At 34.4% G+C, this 27,360-nt stretch overlaps 1 protein-coding gene across 2 annotated transcripts in view; it reads left to right on the forward strand.

Annotated features, from left to right (window-relative positions):
• RFX7 (regulatory factor X7) overlaps positions 1–27,360 on the forward strand; it is a 137,827-nt gene that overhangs the window by 76,275 nt on the left and 34,192 nt on the right. For both annotated transcript variants that reach the window (XM_078079291.1, XM_078079292.1), the window contains 2 exons: positions 6,702–6,784; positions 8,404–8,526. In XM_078079291.1, the coding sequence (XP_077935417.1) occupies positions 6,702–6,784; positions 8,404–8,526 (206 nt within the window). The remainder of the gene's footprint in view (positions 1–6,701; positions 6,785–8,403; positions 8,527–27,360) is intronic.

The raw sequence follows: 27,360 nt of genomic DNA on the forward strand, positions 1-27,360 counted from the left end.
AGCCTTGTTCTTATGGTGTACCTCCCAATTTAGTGGAGGTCATGAGGCTAAAATATTTCCTACAAGACATCTTGCTTTTTCAAATAAAAGATTATGTACTTGTTGATAGAACTTGAACCATAAACTCTTCTACAAAATCTTTTAAGCAATTACATATTTCAGAATAATATTTATATAATAATATCTATCATAGATATATTTTATAAATTGCTTTTAATCCTCACAAAAATTTTATGAGGATTTTATCACTGTTTTACAGATTACTCAGCTTGAACAGCTTGCTAATATCACAAAGCTAATGAGTGCAAATCTGGAATTTGGCTCTAAGCCTTCTAATTCTATATTCTACACGTCACTACTACTATATCTTACTGCTTTAGATAGATTAGATTTGAAGGGTCAGTCTATCAAGCTCAAGTAGCAGCTGTTTCATTCATTTTTAATATATAATATAGGTGATATATTCATACTAGTTATCAACAGGAAATTTGCCTGTTAAACTCAGATTTATAAAAGCTCTATCAAAGCTGCTTTATTACTATGTTAATCAATTATTGGGTAATATTTTTATATGAAGAATCTCTGACACAAGTTCAAGAAGGATCAGTGAATTATACATTTTGTTATATTACTCTCGAGGATAAGTTGTTGATTTTTTCTAAATTAAATTACACCTTAGAGAAAGGTGTTTTTAAATACTAAAAGTAAAAATGGCATTCTTTTTAACCTGTAAGTAAACAAGAATCCCATAATAGATGTGGAATGAAAAATTAGAAGGGAACCTGGTGAATTACTCAATATATTGGACAATTAGCTAACCTTGTGGGAAACTTTTAATCAGAGCCCTGCTCTATAGAAAAATAAATTCCAGGGGAATTAAACACCCAAATGTGAAGAACAAAACTTTAAAAAGAAAACAAGGGGTACCTTTATGACATTGGGATAGGGAAGGATTTCAACACAAGACACAGAAAACGCAGATTATAAATGAAAAGGTTGATATATTTGACTTCCTGGAAATTAAAAACGTCTCTGCATCAAAGACTCCAAAAACAAAATGAAAAGATGAGCTACAACTAGGAGAATGTAATAGCAGCATGTATAGCCAATGGAGAATTAGTATATAGACTACATGATAAATACCCTCATTTTTAAATGTGTGGTTTCTTCAACAGTGTGGTTCTTTAGTTGAGATTCCCTGACTAGCAGTATCAGCATCAGTGGGAACGAACGTATTAGAAATCAGGATTCTCGGGCGCCTCAGTGGCTCAGTTGGTTAAGCAACTGCCTTCGGCTCAGGTCATGATCCTGGAGTCCTGGGATCGAGTCCCACATCAGGCTCCCTGCTGAGCAGGGAGTCTGCTTCTCCCTCTGACCCTCTTCCCTCTCGTGCTCTCTCTCTCATTCTCTCTCTCTCAAATAAATAAATAAAATCTAAAAAAAAAAAAGAAATCAGGATTCTCTGGCCCCCACTCAAGATCCTACTGATTCAGAAACTCTGGAGGTTGGGTTTTGCAGTCTTTACCAGGCTCTCCAGGTGATTCTGATGCATGCTAAAATTTGATAGCCATTGTATTAAACTCAAATGATAAATAATATGAAAAAATATTCAGTCTTATCTTCAACCAGAAAATGTAAGACTGTGAAATATTTTTTCATACCCATAAGAGTAGCTAACATTTAAGTTTTAACTAGGATGTAGAAAAATTGTAGTTTTGCTGTTGGAAATATAAATTGGCATAATGGTTTCAGTGAGTAATTTGGAAATACCCAGTAAAGTTGAAGGTGTGCATCCTTGATGACCAAGTATTTCTACTTTTAAGTATTTACTGTAAAAAAAACTTGCACAAAGATACAGCAGTCAAAAATAAAGGATTTTTGTTGTAGCACTATTTGAAATAATGAAACTTTATGATAAACTGTCTATCAGTAAAGAATGAATAAGCTGGTTTTAATCCATGCAGCTGTTGTACAATGTTTAAAGTCAACGAATTTGCAAATATGGCCAGAAGTTAGCATCTTTTAAATATGAATAGTGGTGCATGTGTACCTGCTTCCTGTACTTTGTTTGAAATGCTTCATAATTTTAAGTTTAAAAAATTAAATGGGATATTAAAATATTAAAAGGATCCTCACCTGGCTCTGTCTTATCTTTCAGGATTCTGTTTCAAAAGATTGAGTTTGGGGTGTCTGGGTGACTCAGTGGTTGAGTGGCTGGCTCTTGATTTCAGCTCAGGTCATGATCTCAGGGTCCTGGGATCCAGCCCCACATTGGGCTCCATGTGCTCAGTGGGGAGTTTGCTTGAGGAGTCTCACTCTCCCTCCCTCTCCTCTTCCCCCCACTCCTGCTTGCATGTGTGCTCTCTCTCAAATAAGTAAATAAATCTTAAAAAAAAATAAAAAGGTGATTGAATTTGGGCAAACTAGAATCTTCAGTCTAGTTGAGGGGGGAAAGTATAACTAGACACTGAAAATCATTTTTTGAACAGTAAATGCAAAAAACCTTCCAGGAAATGCAAGTTAATTGAGTATAAATTCTTGAGTAATTGCTGTGGCCCAAAGTAGAGGGACATATAGGCATATTATAGTATCATGTGTCCAAAATTAATAGATTTGAATTAGAGTAGGTTTTTTGGGGGTTTTAGTATTTGTTTTTCGTTTGTTTTGTTTTGTTTTTTAGCAGGGGGAGTGCAGAGGGAGAGAGAAAATCTTAAGCCGACTCCATGCCCAGTGCAGAGCCCCACACAGGGCTTGATCTCACAACTCTGAGATCATGACCTGAGCTGAAATCAAGAGTAGGACACTTATCCAACTAAGCCATCCAGGTGCCCGAAGTAGGGTTTTTTTGGTTTGTTTTGTTTTTTTCTAGAAGTAAAAGTTAAGTGGAAGAGAATATGAAGGCTGTATATTCTAACCTTTTTTTTCTTTTTAGCTCATATTCCATTTTGATAAATAATATTTGTGGTTAATTTAATTTGAAATTTCACAGTAAGTTAAATACTATTCTAAAAATGATTGAATAAAAGATTTTGTGATAACAGAGAGGAATCCTTTTCCCCTCCTCACATTTTTATCTACATATGGAAAAGGGATCTTCAGTCCTCTCAGAAGTGCTAGAGGGAAAAGTCTAACTTTCTGTATTAATCAAGATGGGCTAGACTGTGCTGCCATAACAAAGGAAGCCTGAAATACCAGTGGCATAACCACACAAATTTACTTTCATTCATATTATATGTACAGCGCAGATCATTGGAGGCCCTCGCTCCACATAGTCCCTTGGGAACCCCCATTGAGACACTGGTATGTTATAGTTTCCCCAGTGAAATACATGCACAAAGGGAGAAAGAAAATGGAGCATTGATTCTTAATTATGTTAACTGAGAAATGAAATATATCATTTGTGCTCCATTCATGGTCCTATACTAGCTGCAAAGGAAACTGAGAAATGTAGGTAAGCAAATGGAATATTGATGAGTGCTGTCTCTGTTCTGTGTTCTCTTTACCACTTTACTTGCACCTCATAGAAGGAATTAGATAGCTCCATGCTACTAGTTCGTGGTGTGAATGAATATTCTTTATCAGCCAAAACTTCAGAAGGGAAGGGGATTTTCAGTGGTAATACCAAACTCTACCTTGAGCCTCCAAAAGTAACTTGATTTTGCTTATCTTACATTACACCTTTTTTCCCCCTCTGGATCACATGATATCAAACTGAATGCTGAATCTGATTGTTTGCTACAGGCTTTTCTGTTCAGGATGTGAAAGATCAAAGCACTAACTAGGTCACGTGCAAAATTAAGTTTAAAGTGGTTTCTTGGAAAGTTTTTTGACATCTAAATCAAACTTTAGTTTAAAGATTTCCTTTTGTGTATCTTCTTACAAAGAGTTAAATGTATGAGAGAAAAGTCCTCATAAGTTTTCAGAAGAGATCTTTGGGGCACCTCGGTGGCTCAGTCAGTTAAACATCTGACTCTTGATTTCTGCTCAGGTCATGATCTCAGGTTTGTGGGATCAAGCCCCATGTTGGGCTCTGCGCTGGGTGTGGAACCTGCTTGAGATTCTCTCCCTCTCCCTCCTGCCCCTTCTCTCTCCCTCTCTAAAAAAAAAAAGAGAGAGAGATATCTCAACCATAATAGTAGGAAATTATCACCTTAGTTCATTCAACTAACTAGGTAATATTTGAGGTTTCCCCTCAACTTGAAATCGGTTTCGATAACTTTGCTTTGAGAACTTAACTTCTTATGTGGGTTTTTTTGAAACATAACCTACTTTGGATTTAATATCGTTAGGCATTGTTGAGATTAGGTAGGTGATGTTAATAATATTCAATAGAAAGTATTTTAGGAACTATATTTAAGATACATTCAAGTGGGGAAAGGTTGGAGGTAGGGAAACCGACTAGTGTTGTACTTTTTAGTGATTACGAATCTTTCTAAGTTCCTTAAGGGCAAGGACTATTGTGTTGTTCGTTTGTGTATTTCCAGTCTTTGTAGGTTCATTGTGAGTTCGTAATTATTGCAAATCATTTGTGGCAGGAAATAAAATTAATGAATAAATAAGTGAGTAAATGAATTATCCTTTACTGTTAAAAGAAGGACAGCTAAACACCTAGACTTATACAGTGACAAGGAAAACAAAGAGCCTGGAGGAATACGGGGGAAAGAGTTAAGAGGGCTAAATAAAGTGGAATGTATGATGAGGAACAAAATTAAGCATATTCTAAAACTGAATACTGGGGAACTGGAGAAAAGGTGTTAAGTAACAGTTGGGGGAAAAAATGTCTATGTGTGTTTTGTTTTTCTTAGGAGAGTTATACAAGATATTGCTGATAAATCTATTAGGTATTAGAGTGAAAACTAATTGGAAAAAGACCGCATAGACAGTGAAATGAAAAAAAGAAAGTAGATTTGGGAGTTATTTACATGTAATTGATAGATTAAATCACTTTGTGGATGAATTCTAGGATTAAATTGTTTTATAGATGAATTTTGGTGAGAGTAAGAATAGGCTAAGTTATATTGTTTTAAACTTTTTTAAAAATTGGATCTGTGTTTAAGCTGTGTTTTATTATGTAAGAATAAATTCTGCTACCAGGAATGCCAATAATTTGTCCACATTTTCAATTGCAATGGAGTTTTGCTTGAATTAGGCTGCCAGAATTTCACTATGATATTTTTACTGTAACAGGGTTTGTGGCACATTTAAAGCTACTTTGTGGCAAACAGAGCTGGGAAAGAAAGCTATATACAGTCCTCTGTGTAGCAGAAATTATTTTAAAGGATGGGTTTAGAGACAAAAGGATGTAGTTGCAGAATAGCTATAGAGAATCTTACGAGTAGGTCCTCCAAATAGCAGCCACTGCTGCAACTCTACAAATAATTACATTTGCATTGTGTAGAAAGGGTTGTTGGTAGTACTTCAATATTTTTAAACTTCAGTTCTATCCCCATGTGACAATAGCATCATCAGTCATGTGTTCTAGGTTTTTGAGAATTAGAAAAGGATCATAGAAGTCATCGTATCCATTTTACAGTTGTAAGGAAAATTTGCCAGAGAACCAAAGCTTCATAGCCAGTTAAATGGTTAGGCTAAGTCTAACTAATGAATATTCTTTTGACTTCTAGTCTGTACTTTTCCTATAATCCTGTGCAGTCTTCCTTCTTTAAATGTGATTAAAACTGAGAAATTTTTGTCTAAGCATTGATTTTATTTATATCTAGAATATAAGAATTAAAAGGAAAGTACCATTTTTTTTCTCTTAGTAACTTTTTATGTGAAGTATATTTATCAAACAACTTAACTATTATTTTACTGATGAGGAAAAAAGCCTCAATTTTTTCTTTGGCAGGTGATTCATTCCATCTGGTTTAAATTTAGACAGTCAGTATTTTTTAACTATTATTTTTTATTGAAACATAGTTGACACACAATGTTGCATTAGTTTCAGGTGTATGACAGTGATTCAACAAGTTTCTATACATTATGCTGTGCTCACAAGTGTAGCTACCATTTGTCACCATACAATGCTATTAAAATGTCATTGACTATATTCTCTATTGCTGTATGTTTCATCCCTATGACTTATTCATTCCATAACTGGAAGCCTGTATCTTCCGCTCCCCCACCCATTTTGCCCATCCCCCATCTCCTCCCTTCTAGCAGCCACCAGTTTGTTCTCTGTATTTATGGGTCTGTTTCTGCTCTTTTTGTTTGTTTTATTTTTTAGATTCCACATATGAGTGAGATCACATGGTTTTGTCTTTCTCTGACTTATTTCACTTAGCTTAATACCCTCTAGGTCCATCGATGTCCTTGCAAATGGCAAGATCTCATTCTTTTTTATAGCTGAGTAATATTCCATTGTATATCTATACCACATCTTTTTTATCCATTCATCTGTCACTGGACACTTAGGTTGCTTCCATATCTTGGCTCTTATAAATAATGCTGCAATAACCATAGGGATGCATATATCTTTTTGAATTTATGGTTTCATTTTCTTTGGGTAAATCCCCAGTAGTGGAATTACTAGATCATATGGTATTTCTGTTTTTAATTTTTTGAGAAACCGCCATCGTGTATTCCACAATGGCTGCACCAATTTACATTCCTACCAACAGTACACAGGTGTTAGTAAATTTTTTTGAGGGATAAACAAGTGTTTTAAAAATGATGTTTTCCTTTTCATCTTTTGTAACCAGAAAGAAGTTGAGAATTTTACAGACCTAGAGAAACTCTACCTCTACCTTCAGCTGCCTTCTGGTCTCAGCAGTGGAGAGAAAAGGTATATCTCTTCTTGCTTTTGCCTTAATTACAGTGTTAATAGGACATCCCTAAGGTGTGTGTGGGGTGTGTGTCATGGTTGTTATTGTTGTGTGCTATTCCTAAAATCATCAGAAAACAGAATGGCAAAACAATAGATCTTTTAATCTTTGATCATATTTGATTAAGTGTTTACTTATAGTTTTTGCTGATTCATTTATGCTTCTGGGTAAATGCTATGAAATGCAATTTGGGTTATGTTTTTTAAACAGATCAATATATTTATGCAGTGTGAGGGATTGTGAAAATTAGAAAAGCAAAAAATAGATATGTATTGTAAGCAATGAAGTTAAAGGAGTTTTTTTAGTTACTGCTAGGTGAATAGATGACAATATAAAAAAGAAAAAGTTAAATTGCATATATGGAACATGAATTTATTATAAATGTAAGATACTTTAAGTGTGTTTGGGAATATTGCTGTATTTTCATTACTAAAAGTATTTAATAGTGTCATGTAGAAAATAGAGAAGTTGTTAGCTCATGTATTCTATTAGAAGTTTCATTATCCTTCTTAGTATTTCTCAAAGTTCATTTCATTCATGTAAGTTATACTTAAAATTCTGTTACTTTAAAATTGTGTATGAAAAGAAATGGCATGAAAATTCTGTTGCTTTTTTTTTTAAGATTTTATTTATTTATTTGAGAGAGAATGAGAGACAGAGAGCATGAGAGGGAGGAGGGTCAGAGGGAGAAGCAGACTCCCTGCTGAGCAGGGAGCCCGATGCGGGACTCGATCCCGGGACTCCAGGATCATGACCTGAGCCGAAGGCAGTCGCTTAACCAACTGAGCCACCCAGGCGCCCAGAAAATTCTGTTGCTTTTACCTCTTCTCCCTCAAACCAAATTTTAGAACCATTTTAATCATTTTTTTGTCCTAGAAACTCACTCACTATCTTCCTTGGAATTAAATAAATTATTGTTATAGTTAGCTGAGATGAATGTCAGAATCAGTAGAGGATCTTCTCTCATGTTATCTTGGGTGTCCATTTTATGGGTTTAGTTTATATTTAAATGATGCTGCCATATAGTAAAAACTTAGGATGTTTAGTAGAAGTATTGGCATGGGGAGGGGAGCCAGTTACAGGAAGGACTGTAGGAGGAGATTTGTCCTCTCATAATCTCTCTGGTGTGAATTGCATTCTGGAGCATGGAGTGCTTAATAAGATTTCAGGGTAGTTACTTGAAAACATGCTAAGCAAATAGAAAATATTTTTTCCACAACTTAAAAGTTTGATGATTTGGTAAGTTTAGGCAAATGAACAGGCAAGTAAGTGAACAAATACCCACTTCGAGGTCATTTTCACCAAAACAGATACCTTATGTTGTCGGTGTAGAGCCCATCGGGAGGGATGGAACAGGGCAATAACTTCAGTCAGTCACTAGCTATGGAAAATGGCTCACAACCACAGGTGGACTATTTGCATATAGATAACTGGGCATCTACTATATGGCTTGAGTTTGATCTGGTCATTTATAGTGTGTTTACACACAATTTTTTAATGGAACTTATAGGCCTGGCTCAAAAATTATCAATTAATTGCTGTCTGGTTCAGCTAAAACATGTTTTTGTTTTACAATCAGTGATCAGAATGCCGTGTCATCTAGTCGGGCACAGCAAATGCATGCCTTTTCCTGGATTCGAAATACCCTAGAAGAACATCCTGAGACTTCATTGCCCAAACAGGAAGTCTATGATGAGTACAAGTAAGTATCATGTGCATATATTAGGCATGCTGATGTGTTAAAGAGCTTAAGTACTATACTTGGCTGTAGTGATTTGTTTTATCATTGGTGAATATCACGCTGGTATATGGGATTTTGACTTAGAGATTTCTAAGGTTCTTTCCATCTCTAAGCTTCTCTGTTAGCATGTATCGTAAAGGACAGGATTATTGAGTAAAAGGATTTCTCTAGAGTTCTTCTGGATGATAGGAGGGATGTTTGAGGGTAGAATGATAATGGTATAGGATTGCTGAATGAAAGGGTTCCTATAGAGTTCTTAAGGATGAAAGGAAGGGTGTGTCTGGGGTTAGAAGAACAGTGGAAGGCAATAAATAAGTCAGTGTGTAAGGGAAAACTAAAACATGTTTTTTATTTAGACTTCTTAAAGGCCTTTTTCACATGTCCAAAACTTTTCTAATGCTTCTCTATACCAACCAAACCAAAAAAAAAAAAAAAAAAGCTAAGTTTCTAGAGTATTGTGAATTACTTATTCATGAATGCGGGAGTTCAGTGGCTTATACATATTAGACATTCAAATAATGTCATTTGTACAGATAATTTATTTAAATACAGGAAACATAAATATAGAGACTAATGGGCCTTTCTGGATAAAGAAAATTTAATAGTTGCTAAGTCTAGTTTTATTTAACATTTTTATAATTGATGTGGAAGACGGAATTTATTCTGACAGAGTAAATAAAACCAAAATTTTCAGAGTATTTAAATGTCAAACCAACAAGCATTTGTGTGTTGTACTTATACAATTTGAAAGAAGAGTGTCAAATAAATGCTTTGTTAACCAGTGTAAAATGATGCAAAGGCACACTACACTTACGAGATTTTGGTTATCTAGAAAGAAAATTTCTTCCTTCATTCAAAATTGTGATTCCCTCACCTTAAGGAACATAATGGAGCTGGAGAAAGTCTAGAGAAAAATGTCTGAAATGATCAAGGGAACAAAGTTAAACTGAAGAGCTTTAGATTTTTTTCTCTTTAAGAAAATTAAAGCTAAGCGTGTGTGTGACCCAAGTCTATAAAATTCATTCTCTTAATTTATAACCATCTGTTGAATACCTGCTATGTGCCAGACCCTGTCTTAGGTTCTGAGGATATAATGAATAAGACACAGCCCCTCCCATTCATGAAAAATATGTATGTATTAATTTTTCACTAAACTTAACTAATTAAAACAGATAACCCTGTAAAACTACAAAGAAGCAAATATTCATTAATTAAAAGGGTGTTAATATCAGTAAACATGTGATATGTTGAAGAAACTCTGGACTGAGTATCAACAGAATAGATTCTGTCATTAAATTTGTGACCTAGACAGGTGTTTTAACCATTCTTTTTGTCAGACGCATTATCTATAAAGTGAGGCAGTTGAAGAAGTATGAGGTTTCTTACAGCTTTAAAATTCTAAAAGTTGTCTCAAGTAGGAAATGTTGAGGAACCAGTTATACAGAGATGCCTTGCTAGTTTCCCAGAAGGCAAATTGGACAAAATAATATATGACATTTTCATAATGAATTAATAAGAAGAGTCAAGATATATATTTTTTGAAAAGACCTCTTTCCACTGTAGAACCCTTTCCTGTGTTGTCATTGGGGACAGCACCCTAACTTTGTGGAAGTGTGATTCTGACCCAGGAAAGCAGTCCTTATGTTCCGAAAGGTTTCCTGCCTTTGACAAAGAATTGTTATATTTTTCTATTAAGTCATTTTCTGAGATTCCCATAAGCCCTCATCATTCTTTTCATTATGAAAAGTTACAGGTTTTTCCTAAACAAAAGAGAAATAAAGCACTCCATCATTTTGTGGAAGCAGTGGGAGCTTCAATTTTGAGTAATTAATTTGGAGTTGTAGTGGGGAGCAGCACAGATAAAAGGAAGGGACTTTGACTAGAGTTGAAAGGGGAAGTAGTAGGTAAGGGAAATTTTTTATAATAACGTGACTAAGAAAGAAATATCCGTTCTGTTCATGGAATGTGAAAGAATTGTGCTAATGATTATGCCTCTCTTTATAGTCAGTATAGTACTATACCTCAGTCTGGGTATCTTAGTTCAAAAACCGTTTCACTAAGAATATACTTGATTTTCTGTTACATTCCCTACAGGATTTCCGCATAGTAGACACTAATTTATTATTAAGAGTGATTAGAAGGGTCTCTGATCCCTGACATTGATAATAAAATTTCAGTGTTTTTTAAGACTTAAGTCTTTTAGTGCACTCCTGTCCCCATTGTATAGATGAAAACAGTGAAACCCAGGGAAGTTAGGTGACTCTCCCCATGTCACAAAACTAGTTAGGGGCCAATATAGGGCTAGAACTCAGATTCCATGAGTGTTTCATAATGGGTGAGAAGGCAAATTTGTTAAATTTGAGTGATAGCATACTGCGTGGGTAGAAAAGGTTGGTCAAGTAGTTAGAAATAAAGTTAGCTATGGCTTCCACTTAGGCTGAATAAATAAGCTGCTCAAAATACGACTTAGTATACATACAATTAGTATACATGCGTATAAATAATACAACTGGGATAAGAGATCCACAGTAACATGTATTAGCATGACATGGGCTAAGAAGAAAGTATATTTGTGTGTCCACATCATCATTGCATGTGGGAGCTCCAAATTCAAATTTTTCTTTCATTTGATTATGCATTGCCTAAAACCATAATTTGCCATGTGGGTTCAAATAACTTGAGAGGTGAAAAATGTAGGAGGACTATAGACAGGCAAGAAGTAGATCAAAGTATCAGGAAATAGCTAGTTAAAAGTTTTTAAATTATTTTGTGTTATCTAAAGAAAGCAAAATGAAGTATAAGTACAAGAGTTTTAAATCACAGAAGAGACTTCAGTTAGACACAAAATAACATTCTTCTCCATAAAGATTTTTAGAGAAATTTTGTTCTTTCCTAATGGCCTTTTAGACTAGTCATCTTCCTATTTGGAGTACCTTAATGAGGTTTCCTGCATAAAAACTTAACATAGAATGACGAGTCTTAAATTGATTCTATTTTAAATACTCACTGAAAAAATGTTATTAATATGAAATATACCTTTATTTTAAGCTATTCTATTGCATTTAGACCCTTGTATAATTTATTGCAATGATGTTCAGATGTACTTTTTGTGAAATTAATCCCTTTCACAGTCATTAAAGTCAAAATCCCTTTGAGAGAAAAAATGAAGATATAATCTAAGACAGCATTGACTGGCTTAACTATTTTCATACTAAATTAAGATACTAATAGGAACAGAAAGCTTTAAGGGGCTTTCAGCATGCAAAAAGTTTAATTTACAAATGATCCTGAACTTTTGTATTTGTTGAAACTTTTGAATTCTGATAATCTCGTGTTTATGAAAATGATCAATAATGTGTTTATATTATTTTTGAATTACAAAAGTAATATGTATTCATCATTACAGTTTTGGGAAAGAGTTATTAATGTATTAAAAAAAAAAAAACTAGTACCAGTAAATCTTACTACCTAAAAAGAACCACTTTGGTTTATTTCTTTTTATTTTTTTCTAATGCCTTCTTTTTTTTGTATATGTTCTTGTTATTGTTTAACCAAATTTGGCCCCACTGTTTACACAATTCTTGAAGGGGGAACAGTGACAAATAACATTGCAGCGAACATTCTTGATGATATAATTTAGTGTATATTATCAAAATTGAGATTGCTGGTTTATGGACCTTTATATATTAAGGATATTAACTATTAAAATGTAAATTTTTTTTAAGATTACTGTGTATTGTTTTAATCTCTTTATAAGTAGTCTGATTTAGCCACTTTCTTTACAGCTTGCAGCACTGCTATTATGCTTAGAAATAACTTCGCCGTGCCACTAGCAGCTGAATACCCGTGTATTTTTCCTAGATTTTTTTAAAGATATTTCTTATTTCACTCTTCATATATAATCCTTTAGTCTTGGCGAATGCCATTAGATAAGGCACTAATTTCAGTTTTTTTCTGAATATTACTAACTAATTATCCCAGCCTCATTTTTTGAATAATTTTTTTTCTCTTAACACACTAATCTGAAATATAACTTTTAACTTTACTAAAGCCCTTTTAGACTCAGTTTTTTTCCTTGATATTTTCTGTCCTTATTCCAGTACCATACCATTTTTAATATTTTAACTGTTAACTATTTAAAAAACTGGTAGGACCAGACTCCCCTTACTATGCTATCCCTCTTTTTAAAAAATTTCCTTGGTTTTATTTTCAGACCAGTTAATGTTTCTCATATGAAGTTTGGGATCACTTTTCTAATTTTAAAAAAGGAAACCTCAAAGGAATTTTGATTCAAAATGCATTAAATGTGAAATCTTCTATTAGAAAAATTAATTTCAGAGCTAGAAGTATGTGTCTTAATTTACGTCTTTCTCATGCCCTTCAGTGAAGTTTCAGTTTTTTCCTTTCAATTAAGTCCAATTGTTTTTCTTATTAAGTTTTTTTCCTTGGTAATTTTTTTTTGTTATTTATATTAAAAATATTTTTTCTATTGCTTTACTATTGATTTGTTTAGGCTTATGGGATATCTATAGACTTCTGTTCTATTTATGTTGTACATTTTATATTTACTGAATTTTTCAGTTACTTTTGACTCGAGTAAAATTTATTCTGTATATCTTCCTCACTCTATTTTATTACATTTAATAGATTTTCCTTCTGATTTTAAATAATAACAATGATAGGCATCATTTCCTCTTATAGTTTTTTGATGTTAAGGATGTATCATTTATAGTTGATCAAGACTTTATTTGCTATTTTATGAGAAATGGATATTGAAATTTATCAAACGCTTTTGGGCATTTATTGAGATTATTATGAAGTGCTTTTTTCTTTCACCTATTGATGTGATATATAAAGATATTACCTAACATATAAACCCTTCTTTTAGTTCTAGAATGAATGTTCTCTTCATATCAAGATGTGTAATCTTTTAGTGTACGGTTGATCTCTGTTTTCAAGAAAAGTATATTATTTAGGATCTTTGCATCTATATTTGTGAGTGAATATTTTGGTCTGTAATTTTCTTTTTTTGTGCTATCTTTGTCAGGTTTTGATATCAGGGTTAGGCCAGCTTCGTAAATGAATTGGAACTCTTTCCCTAAATTTCTGTGCTCTGGAACAGTTTATATAGCATGGGACTTATTTGTTCTTGAAAGTTTTAAAGAACTCAACCATAAAACCATCTAGGCCTGGAGCCTTTGTTGGAGGTAATTCTTTGACAATTTTTTTGTGGTTTTTTTCTGGTTAGGTTTTTACTTCGTCAAATTTAGTAATTTGTTTTTCCTTGAATTCATTCAGATTTTCAAATGTATCAGCATAGCATTACATATATTATTCTCTCCTAAATTGAGTTATCTTCTATATCTCTTATATCTATTTTCATATTTCTGGTTTTATACATTTGTATTTTCCTCTTTTTTTTCAAATTATACTTAGCTGTAGTTTATTTCTGTTGGTTTTCTTTTAGAAAAAAAATGAAGCAAAGATTGATATATCAGGGTGTTTGGTTTTTGGTTTTTGATGGGTGGTTTGTTTTTTTTTTTTCCTGTTTTCTTACTTATTAGGTGCCTTTCTTTTCCTTCTCCTGATTTTCTTGGGATTTTTTTCTTACTCTGTAAATGGAATTCTTTGTTTTCATTCTTTTCCTATTTAAGATATGAACATTTATAGCTATGAGTTTGCCTCTGATTATGGTTTGGGCTGTATCCCTTAGGTATGGATATGATTTGTTAAAATTATCCTTATGTTCTAGTAGTGTGATATTATAGCTCTAATTTCTTCTTTGACCCAAAATAGAAGTTTGGTGTTTTTTTTAACTTTTCATGTGCTTGAGAGAGTTCTTTCATTTTCTTTTGTTTTGCACTTGATTAATTTGTAATTTCATTATATTGTGATCAGAGAATGAAGCTCAATTTCTGAATTTTTATACTTGTTGAGGTCTATTTTCAGTCTAACAAATTATCAGTTTTTAGAAATACTTCTGGACATTCTCTTTATATCACACTGTGTATTCACTGTATATTGATATGTGCTAAATCCACTTTTCTGTATTTTTCAAATCCTTCAAATTCTGCGAAATCCTTTTTTTTCTGTTTAATCAGTTGAAGATGAGTAGTATGTTAATCTCTTACAAAAGTGACATTTCTCACAGTTCCTCTTAGTATTTTTAATGTGTTTTGTTTTATAGATCTCTGGGCTGTTTGACACAAGATAAAAGATTCATGATTTTTATCTTTGTGATAGTTTTTGCCTGTTGTCAACAAAAAAAACGATCCTGTGTCATATTGAGTGTATCTTGTGTTAAATTCTCCTTTGGTATGAATATTTTTGACCCATTCTGGATATCTGTCTAATACATATACTTGCCCTTTTTTTTTTTTTTTTTAACCATTTGTGTCATTTTGTGTAGGCTGTTTTACATTATGTTTCTAAAGTTGTAAATCTAAAGTTGTGCCTGGTCTTGAAATCTGACCAAAGAAGAAGCTGGTGGAATGAACCAATCTAGAAAGTCTGGTGTTGCTAGGAACACTTAGCAGCAGGGATAGTAGCAGCTGCAGCTACTGCTGTTCTTTCCTGTTGCCTGGGAAAGAAACATAGGCATTAATCTTAAATGGAATTCTTATTAAATAATATATGGCCTGTTTTAGCAGTCCTCAAAATCTGTTTGCTTTCATTCTGGGTAGAATCACAAACTTTCGGATTTGTAAACTTCACAACTTTGGCTGCAGTATTTTCTGGTACACACATGTTCTCTCCAAATCCCTCTAAGAAACTCTCTTTAATATTTTAAGGAATATGATTGCATTAATTTTTTTATATAGCCATTCTGTGTATAGACATGAATTTTATATGTATGATACTTTGGTGCTTACCAGCTAAGTTTGTGATTCCTGTTCTATTAACTAAAGTAAATGAAATTTTAGGACAACCTTGAAGGCAGAAATAGATTCTAGGAACACTTGTTTTAAGAGTGTTAAGATAGGGGTACCTGGGTGGCTCAGTCAAGGTCAAGTATCTGCCTTCAGCTCAGGTCATGATCCCAGAGTCCTGGGATCGAGCCCCGCATCGGGCTCCTTGCTCAGCGGGAAGCCTGCTTCTCCTTCTGCCTGTGTCTCCCCCTGCTTGTGCTCTCTCCCTCTCTCTCTCTCTGACAAATAAATAAATAAAATCTTTTAAAAAAAAAGTGTTAAGATAGTGAATACTTCATAAGTTAAATAATATATGAATGTTTTACACCTGTCTAAAATCTAGGTTAAACCTAAGCATATATGCATGATTTATAAATTTATTAAGTATATATTAATGTTATAGCATCTGTATAAAATAAGTGGAAGCAAATATTATCCATCCCTCCCTTTAAGGGTGACTCAAAGAAATGAAATAACTAGGCAAATCTGAACCCAGGTTTTGTTACTTCAAGGCTGGGCTCTTTTTGCACTAATCCGTATTACCTCTAGAAACTTATCCAGATGCTATTCTTTTTTTTTTTATTCAATTGGAAGGTCTCATATGATATCCTTTAAATTATCTTTTTTTAAATTTTATTATGTTATGTTAATCACCATACATTACATCATTGCATTCCATGATTCATTGTTTGCATATAACACCCAGTGCTCTGTTCAGTACGTGCCCTCTTTAATATCCATCACCAGGCTAACCCATCCCCCCACCCCCCTTCCCTCTAGAAACCCAGTTTGTTTCTCAGAGTCCATAGTCTCTCATGGTTCGTCTCCCCCTCCGATTTCCCCCCTTCATTTTTCCCTTCCTACTATCTTCTTCTTTTTTTTTTTTTTTAACATATAATGTATTATTTGTTTCAGAGGCACAGGTCAGTGATTCAACAGTCTTACACAATTCACAGCGCTCACCATAGCGCATACCCTCCCCAATGTCTATCACCCAGCCACCCCATGCCTCCCACCGCCCACCACTCCAGCAACCCTCAGTTTGTTTCCTGAGATTAAGAATTCCTCAGATGCTATTCTTTTTAAAATTAAAATTTTGGGAGTAGCATTTGCCATGCCTTAATTATATTTTAGATATTTTTAACTGATTAGAAATAAACTAAAGCATAAAAGTGATCAATTTCAACATTACTTTTTGTTTGTATTTGACAGTTAAATGTGGATATTAAATATTTCTTAAGATATAAATTGGTTTAAGATTTCTGCCATTGAAATTTATTCTAACAGTGTCTGAATTGTTACCCTAAGTACTTTGTCTAGTGTTTAAATTACTGCTTTTCAGATAAGATTCTTTTTTTCACACTTGCTTGGTGTGGTCTATTTCATAGAAGTTTTTATCCCAGTTTCTTTTTTCTCTGTTTCTGTGACTTGACTCTCAAGGGAATAATTAAATCATCTCTTTTTCCTCACATTCTCTATGTTTCTGGCCAGTTGTACTTTCACAGATTCCTCATTTACTGTTTTAACTTCTCAACTCTTTAGTAGTAGAAAAAGCATAGATTAAATAATAGAAGAGTGGCAGAATAGAGCTACAATGGTGATATTATATCGGAAGGAACTGGTTCTCTTTTATGACACAGTTGTAGAAAGGTTGACTGACTTTTCCAAATTGCACTCACTGTACTAAATACATTGTAATTATAACTGGAAGTACAAACCAAGTCTAACCAAGTCTCCTAATTGAAAATCAGAGTCTTTTCCACTACCCCCGCCCATAAAAACTGTATGCCTGTGAGCCCAGTCATTATATATTTTGAATCTTTAGTTATCAGTTTGTCACTACTCTTATTACCTTAACTTTTTTATCTGTCCCTAGCATGATTTGTGGCAATTGGTAGGTATTTAGTACTTTTCTTTTAACTAAGGCAATTAAGACTTCAGCATTACCACTCGCAAGGACAAAGAGATCATGGAAGAAATTAGTAGTGCTTTATTGCAATCAACAAATTAAAATAAATTATTTTAAAGTAAATTTATTTGAGTGCATTAATTTACCAAGCATCATGATACATAGTCCCTACTTTCAAATAGGAGAAACAGATCACTAAATAAACTGGACAGAAAGTTTCCAGATCAATCTGATGGAGTGAGGGCCAGCATCACACAAGAGGTGGCATGTGTAAAATTGTAAAAATTAAGTTTACCAAGCAGACTAGGGATTCAGAAGGGCATTCTAAGTGGAAGGTGTAATACTAAATGCATGGTGGCTTATAGTCAGAGTTCAAGAGAAGATATCAGAGACCAGGCCAAGAAAATTAGACTTATTTCCATGTGTAGGTCTTGGAGAGTTATTGAAAATTTAAACAATAGAACAGTATCTCAGAAAGTAACAATATCTCAGAAAGTGATAAGGATAGGGAGAAAACTGGTATTTAGGGGTTAGGCAGAAGAACATGAGCCCTCCAAATACGGGAAAGAATTTAAAACAGAAATAAGAAAGCATGTTATAATCTGAGAAAAGAGATTATTTTGAGGAGTTCACTCCAGTCTTCAGTGCCTCAGACAGCTCAAGTAAAAGGAAGACAAGAGAAAGATCCGTGTTATATGTCAGTTAATAGGCCACTGGGATCTATTGTCAGAGCAGTCTGCATATTGTATTGAGGAATGAAGCCTGATTGCAGTGCTCTGAAAGGTAAATAGGTGTGAGTGCAGACAGGTGTATTAAGGGATGGAGAATGAAAAAGTAGAAGTTGAGGGGGAGGGAGTAAGAACAGATTTTTTTTTTTTAGCCTTATCCAATAAGGATTAAATTCATTTGTATATAACAGAACATCCAATGAACAGTAGTTTCAACAAGAAGAAAGAATTCAGTTTTCCTTTCAGCAGCTCTGTGATATTAGCAGGAAACCCAGGCTCCTTCTAAATCCCCACACTACCACCTAGAAGCCTTAGCCTGGTTTTACTTGTTGCCATCTAAAATGAGCTACTGTGGAGGTACTAATCTAAAAAATAAAATAAAATAAAATGAGCTACTGTGGCTGATAGGAAAAGTAAGTGACTTACAATTCAGGTGCATTAAGGAAGGAAGGGAGAAAAAGGTTGAAAATCATTGATTTAGGATACTTATTTAAAGTTAATCATCCTGTCATATTCTGCTATTTTTCAATTTAAATTGCCATTTAAATAATAATGTTTGTTTCCTCTTTCCAAATAGACAAGGTCCTTTTTTTAAACCTTACATTAAGCCTTGCTTATAATAAAACCACAGTATTTTATTTTTTTAAATTTGTGGTAAAATACATAAAATTTGCCATCTTAACCATTTTTAAGTGTGTAGTTCAGTAGTGTTAGGTACATTCACATTGTTGTGTTACCACACCACCACTCATCCACAGAACTCTTTTCTTTGTGCAAAACTGAAACTCTGTACCCATTCTCATTTCCCTCTGCCCTAGGAAACCACCATGCTATCCATCTCTGTCTCATGAATTTGACTACTTTAGCAACCTCATATAAGTGGAACCATGTAGTATTTGCCCTTCTGTGACTAGCTTATCAATATTCTCAAGGTTCATTCATTATAGCATGTGTCAGAATATTCCATTGTATGTATATGCCACATTTTGTTTATCCATTCTTCCATTCATGGATACTTAAGTTGCTTCCTTTTGGCTATTGTGAACAATGCTGCTATGCACGTGGGTGTGCAAATATATTTTCATGATATGCTTTCAGTTATTTGGGGTATATGCCCAAAAATTAAATCGATGGATCATATGGTAATTCTGTTTTTAATTTTTTGAAGAATCACCATACTGTTTTTCATAATGGCTACACCATTTTATATCCTCACCAGCAGCACACGAGATTCTTCACGTCCTCATCAGCACTTGTTATTTTGTAGGTTTTTGATAATGACCATTTTGATGGGTGTGAGGTAGTATCTCATTCTGGTTTGATTTGTATTTCCTGATTGGTTAGTGGTATTGAGTATGTTTTGTGCTTATTGGCCATTTGTACATATTTGGAGAAATGTATTCAAGCTTGCTGCCCATTTTTTAATTATGTTGTTTGTTTTTAATGTCATTGAGTTGTAGGAGTTCTTTTTATGTCCTGGATATTAACACCTTATAAGATACTCAAATTAATTGATTTGTTATTAATTCTATAATAATATACAAATTTATGCTCAGTATAACAAACTGAAACAGTCCAAATAGCATCAAATAAAAATCATTCTTTACTCTCTCCTTCATCCCGCTACCGTCCTGAGATTATAATATTCCCAACAGCTTTATTTTTCCATGTTTCTTTTTTTTTTTTTTAAGATTTTATTTATTTATTTGAGAGAGAGAATGAGAGACAGAGAGCATGAGAGGGGGGAGGGTCAGAGGGAGAAGCAGACTCCCTGCCAAGCAGGGAGCCCGATGCGGAACTCGATCCCGGGACTCCAGGATCATGACCTGAGCCGAAGGCAGTCGCTTAACCAACTGAGCCACCCAGGCGCCCCTCTTTTTTTTTTTTTTTAAGATTTATTTATTTACTTAGAGAGCGTGCGTGCTTGTGCTTGTGAGTGGGGGGAGGAGCAGAGGGAGAAAATCCTCAGGCAAACTCCCGCCAAGCACAGAGCCCCCTGTGGGGCTTGATCCCACAACATGACCTGAGCTGAAACCAAGAGTCTGATGCGATGGAGCCATCCAGGTGTCCCGTCTATCTATATTTCTATGTATAGAGGTTATGTCAATTATTCCTAAATTTTATTTTTTTTAAATTCAAATTAAACCATACCATACATATTGGTCTGACTTTTATCACTAAGCAATATGTCCCAGGTAGCTTTTCTTGTCCATATATAGAGAGCTATTTCACTTTCACATATGTATTTCATAATACAAATGTTCTGTGATGTGTGTTTTTCAAGTTCTTTATTTACAAACATTTTTCTACGATTAAAATAATACTGTACTCAACAACCTTGAATTCTGTATCTTTGTACTTGTATAAAAGTAACACTGAAGTACGGACTACTTAGAAGTGAAATTGTTGAATAAAAAGCTATAGTTTATCAAATTTTTTTTTTTTTTTGAGAGAGAGAGAGGATGCATGTGCACACACTGCTTGGGGGAAGGGTGCAGAGGGAGAAAGAGAATCTTAAGCAGGCTCCACGCCCAGCATGGAGCCCATCTCCATGCTCAGTATGATGACCCTGAGATCATGACCTGAGCTGAAATCAAGAGTCAGATGCTCAACTGACTGAGCCACCCATGTGCCCCTGTAGTTTTATCAATTTTAATTTAATTTTTGAATAATTACTATATTCATGTGATTGTAAGTCAAAAGGTATAAAAGATGTATAGGGAAGAAATTGCATTTCACCTTTGCCTTTCAGCCACCCATTTTCTGTCCCCATAGGCAACAATTCCAATTAGTTTCTTTTGTATCATTCCCAGCAATATTTTGTAATAGTATACAAGTAAGCACTATTAGATATTTTGTTTCCCATTTTTTTACAAAAATGATGGCATACTATCTACCTGGTTTTGTGCTTTGCATTTGCTTACCCAGCAACATATCCTGAGGCCTTTCCATAACAGAGCATGAATTATTATGTTAACATAGAATTACAACGAAATAATTATAATTATATAATTATAATTATTAATCATGAATGGCTGCATCTTATTCTGTCCTATGAATTATTATGCATTTAGACCACAATTGATGAACATCTAGGTTGTTTCTAGCCTTTTGGTAATACTAACAATGCTGTTATGAATAAACATGGTATATCAGTGAGATAAATTTGAATATGTGAAATTACTAAGGATTTGCGCATTTTTTTTTTTTTTTAAAGATTTTATTTATTTATTCACGAGAGACAGAGAGAGAGAGAGGCAGAGGGAGAAGCAGGCTCCCAAGGAGCAGGGAGCCCGATGTGGGACTCGATCCCAGGTCTCTGGGATCATGACCTGAGCCGAAGGCAGATGCTTAACCATCTGAGCCACCCAGGTGCCCCAGGATTTGCGCATTTTTAATTTGGATAAAAGTTACCCAATGCATAGAGATGTGAAATTTTTTGTTTTTATTTATTTTTTATTTATTTTATTTATATATTTATATTTATATATTTATTATCCTGTATTATCTCTGCTTCTTCTGAGTTGTTTTCTTTTTTTTTTTTGTACATTTGGGTTTTTTTTTAATCTTCATGTTGGAGAAATGTTGGACACATTTCTTCAGTGTGTCTGGTGGTCTTTTTGTTATCTGTTCATATTTTTAAATGACAGGTTAAGTTCCATGTATAGCCAGAGCTTATCTGCTCTTGGGCTTGACTTTTAGGTGAGCAAGCTTTATATTGAGAGATTTCTAGATGTCTCTGGGTTCTCCAGGGATCATTCAGTTCTTCAGAAGGATTCCTCTAAACTTCTGTTTGGGGAGCACACACTGGCTGCTGGTAGCAGTTCTGGGCCCTGGACCCTAGATAGGAAAGGGGGAAATGGACTCTTCCGTTGGTAGACTTTTAACACATCTGCACACTCAATGTATTCCCTCTTCCCCTCCCCACAACCACCCCAACTGGCTTTAGATTTCCACCTCACTTTTGCTGTCTCTGACTTCCACCCACTCCTTTAAAATTTCTCCGAAGTATTAAGTTATCTGCGTGAGGAATTGATTTCTGGCTGCAGTTTCTCTGTGCCTTGAGGAATTAGGGAGGAGGGGCTATTGTCTCCTTATATTAACTTTTCTTTCTTTCTTTTTTTTTTTAAGCATGTGATCTCTCCATCACATTTAGACAGAATCCTTCTTTATTTATTTTGGCATTTGGCAGTGCAACACAGCATATGATTATGTAACTATCTCAAGTTTTCTTGTCTTTCAGACTTGTTGTACAGACTGATCTTAACTCCCCATAGTAACCTAGCACCTAGTAGACAACTTGAACAGTTTCAATGAATATCCTGACAGCCTGAGGCAGAGTAACTTTTAGATCTCTGAGGCAGTTCTGTTAACAGACACGGGCCCTACAGTAAAGTTCTCTTCCTCACCTCTTATTTGTTCTGTAGCTCACAGTATTCTGTCTTCACGAAACTTTTATAGGCAGAGATCATTAAGTTCTTTAATAATTCAAGTCAGTGAATTTGATGAGATAATATAGTAAAAGCATTTTAAATGTATGCTTAAGAATCTTAAGTTAACTTTATTAGTTGCATGTTTGTATGCATTTCTCCCACAGCTCACGGAAAGAAATTATTTCTTCAACGAGTGAAGAAAACAAAATCCCTGCATATCTTTAGAAACATATTCCTAATTTACTTTACCTCCGGTACCCCTCCCTCAAACCCTATTGAATTTCTAAATACTTGGTTAAAAAATGAGTTAGGATGGCGGCACCTGGGTGGCTCAGTCGTTAAGCATCTGCCTTCGGCTCAGGTCATGATCCCAGGGTCCTGGGATTGAGCCCCACATCGGGCTCCCTGCTCCGCAGGAAGCCTGCTTCTCCCTCTCTCACTCCCCCTGCTTGTATTCCCTCTCTCGCTCTCTCTCTCTCTCTCTCTCTCTCTCTCTCTCTCTGCCAAATAAATAAATAAATAAATAATCTTAAAAAAAAAAAAATGAGTTAGGATGTGGTGCCTGGGTGGCTCAGTCAGTTAAGCATCTGACTCTTGGTCTCGGCTCAGGTCATGATCTCAGAGTCATGAGATTGAGTCCCACATCAGCTCCACGTTCAGCATGGAATCTGCTCAAGATTCTCTCTCCCTCTCCTTCCTCCTTTGCCCCTCCTCCTGCTCTCTCTCTCTAAAATAAATAAATAAAAATAAAAATTGAGTTAGGTGTATTGGTTTAAAATTTGTTGACTAAAACTAAATGAATTTATAACAAGTTCTTAGTTCTTCTCTGAGTATACTGCTTCATCTAGTAGCCAGACTGGAGATGACCAGGGGATACCTATTAATGTACCTGTACTCTGCAGAGTTCATAGATATCCTGCAAAGGAGAGAGAAATTATGTAGATAAAATTGTCACTTTAATGTAGTTGATCGCAACCTTAGCTAAAAATTGGAATTACCTGGGGAGCTTTCAAAACAAGTCTGTTTCCCACCCCCTCACTCCAGATATTCTGATTTAATTTTTGTGGGATGCAGCTGGGCATTAGGAGTTTTAAAAGCTCACCAAGTGTTTTACCATGAAACCAAGGTTGACACCTATTTCTTCAGAGTATTGGTTCCCAACTGAATGTGGTTTTGCCCCCCAAGGGATATTTAGCAATGTCTGGAGACATTTTTGGTTGTCACAATTGGGGTTTATTGCATGTGTCTATTACAGGGTGGAGACCAAGTGCTGCTTAACATCCCACAAAGCACGGGACAGTTCCCCACAACCAAGAACTATCCAGCCCCAAATGTCAGTAGTGTTGCTGTTGAGAAACCTGCTTCGTACAATGCTGTAGCTAATTACCATTTTATTGGAGCTCTTACTGCATCTATGAATTTGATTGTTCAAGCCAGATATTCTGTATTCTCTAGTGACTCTAGTCTGGCCTCTTGGAGTGTGTGTGTGTGTGTGTGTGTGTGTGTGTGTGTGTGTGTGTGGTGTGTGTAAGATATAAATATACATATTGGTAATAGCAGTATCATCGATATTTTAAGTCTCTTTAAAACCTTGAATGTCCTTAGTTTTTCCTTGGTATTTATTAATTGTGTGACTGATAGACTAGCATTAAAAAAGCACTTAATGTGCTAATACATTAGATGCTCTTATAAAGCCAGTTAACTAAATTAGCCATGTAATTGTAACATAATGGTAATAATCAAGAATCTTCATATTTATTTCATTGCATGTTAAATGGCCTCTTTTTATCAAATAGCTGTTTTGATGGTTGGAAATGAAAATTTTGAAAAAATCATTGTTCAAAATTTAATTAATGTATTAAATTATCTATGAATTTTTATTTATTGCTGCCTAACTTCAGAAAATTTGGTGAGAAGGGGCGTTTGGGGTGGCTCATTCAGTTAAGCTGCTGACTCTCGATTTCGGCTCAGGTCACAATCTCAGAGTCCTAGTGTATGTGAGGCCTGTGCTCAGCAGGGAGTCTGCTTGAGGATTCTCTCTCTCCCTCTGCCCCTCCCCCTGCTTGTGTATTCTCTCTCCCCCCCTTTCTAAAATAAATAAATCTTTAAAAATAAAAATGAAAAGAAAATTTGGTGAGAAGGAATGCTAATGATAAATTAAATTCTAACAGCTTAAGAAAAATGCCCTCTATTGTTTTTGCCTGTCTAATTAAGCTCTGTAATGATACGTGTGGATAAGAGGAAGAAAGATGCTGACAAGATCAAACTCATTTAACTGGGTAGCTCTAACTTGGGCTATTCCTGACTTGGAGTTTCTCTTCCCTGCCCCCACTATTTCTATACGCCTAGTAAGTTTTTGCAGTTAAGATAAAAGTAGTCTAAGAAATTACATAGGCACTGTTTCAACATTTTTATTTTACTCTTTTAGATTTGCTGTTATATTTAGGTTATATTATTATGTTTAGATTGAAGGGTAAAGGGTACTCCAACTTTTCAAAAGCCTTTTAACAAGATAGTGTGCTTGGATTTATTTTTATTTATTTATTTATTTATTTATTTATTTATTTATTTATTTTTACTGGATCACTTTACTAAGTGATAGGGAAATTAAAATGAGGATTAAAAAAAATACATGTTTAAAGGAGAAGTGGATACAGCAAGGTAGTCCTCCATGGACCATGGAAAAGGAGAGGCAGATTAGACTGAGCTCTATTAAGTCAAGAATGCCAACAGTGAATTAACTATAGAAACAAAAGTCTTAAGCCATTTTGGTTGGCAAAAAAAAAAAATCACATAAGCCGTTGGAATTAGGAAAATTCACTGTGGGCAAATATGAATGTATATTTAAGAAAATAAGCTGTATTACAGGATAGAAAGTTTTCAGCTACCATTTATATTCTGGGAAGAGCAGCTCAGTGTTGTGCCATGGCAAAAAGATCAACCGTAGTGGATACAATCAGGAAAACACAAAACTAGCAAACTAACATTTCACCATCTTATCAAACCATATTGCTGCCAGGTAATGCAGCCTGAACTTTGCCAAGTAGACTCTGCAAGACCTTAACAAATTCCTAGTTTGGGGAATATCATTACTCTTTTAGATGTCTTCATTCTGTCATTACTATCATCATCCACTTTGAAGAATAGCTTTGTTTTCAAGGCAGTTTCTCCAACATCCTACTATAAAAAGTTTCAAACATAACAAATGTTGAAAGAATAATATAAGAATATCCAGATATTCACCTAAACTTAAGCTTTTTTCCTATACCATATGAAAGTAAGTTGTGGATATGATACATCTAAGGATAAGGACAATTACTTATAACCATAATATTTTTATCGTATCTAAGAAAATTAATGGTTCTACATTCCATCTATTCTCTGGTTTGGAGCTATTTTTAACATAGAAAAACATTTTTGTCATTTTTGGAGACTGCATTATATCCTAATGATTTGAGAACAGTGCAGCCTTACTGAGATGCAGATGTGATTGGCTAGCTCATATCCCAACAAATGAGTCACTTCCACTTCTGTCTTAGAGCATGTGATGCAGATTTATGTAGCAGCAAAAAATCTCAATCTACTGCATGTCATAGATTAAGAAAATTATTCACAGATGGACGAAATTATAAATTTTTGTTTAGCTTTTTAGATTTTATCTTTTGAGATATAAATCACATATTATAAAATACACTGTTTTAAAATTGTACAATTCAATGGTTTTTAGTATATTTACAAAGTCGTGCATCAGTCACCAGTAATGCCAGAATATTTTCGTTACTTCCCCAAATTCCATATCCATTAGCAGTCATTATCCATTCTTCCTTCCTCCCAGGACCTAGCAACAAATTACTACTTTATGGCTGTATGAATTTGCCTGTTCTGACATTTCGTATAAATGGGACTGTTCATTATATGGCCTTTCCTATCTGGCTTCTTTCACTTAACAAAATGTTTTCACAGTTTATCTATGTTATATTATATATCAGTACTTAATGCCTTTATAGCCAGATAATATTCCATTGTGTGAATATACCACATTTTCTTTATCCATTCATCAGTTGATGAACATTTGTGTTGTTTCCACTTTTTGGTATTATAAATAATGCTGCTCTGAAGTTTTACTGCTTACAAAGTCTCTAGGGTTTTGTATGGGCATGTGTTTTCATTTCTCATGGGCATATACTTAGGAGTTGAATTGCTGAATCAAATGATAACTCTATGTTTTAAGTTTTTGAGGAATTACCAAACTGTTTTTGAAAAATGGCAGCACCATTTTACATTCCCACCAACAACATATGAGGGTTGCATTTCTCCACATTCTTGCAAACACTTGTCCATAGTTTTTTTATGATAGCCCTTCTAATGCATGTGATGTAATAGCTCATGGTTTTGATTTGTATTTTCCTGGTGACTGATGATGATGAGCATCTTTTCATGTGCTTATTGGGCATTTCTATACTTTCTGTGGAGAAAATATTCATTCTCTTTCTGTGGAGAAATAATCATTTCTCTGAGAAATACTCTTCCATTTTTAATTGTTTTTCTTTATTGTTTAGTTATGTTTTCTCTATATATTCTGGATACTAGATGCTTATTAGATATATTATGATTTGCAAATATTTCTCCCATCTGTGGGTTGTCTTCATTTTTTTGATAGTATCCTCAAATGAGCAAGTTTTTAATTTTTATTAAATCCAATTTATTTTTTCTTTGGTTACTTTGTGCTTTTAGGTATCGTATCTGAAGAACTATTGCCTAATCAAAGGTCATGCAGATGTGTACTGTTTCCTTCTAAGAGTTTTAATAGTTTTAGC

The sequence above is a fragment of the Halichoerus grypus genome, chromosome 8, assembly GCF_964656455.1.
Source record: "Halichoerus grypus chromosome 8, mHalGry1.hap1.1, whole genome shotgun sequence".
Lineage (NCBI taxonomy): Eukaryota > Metazoa > Chordata > Mammalia > Carnivora > Phocidae > Halichoerus > Halichoerus grypus.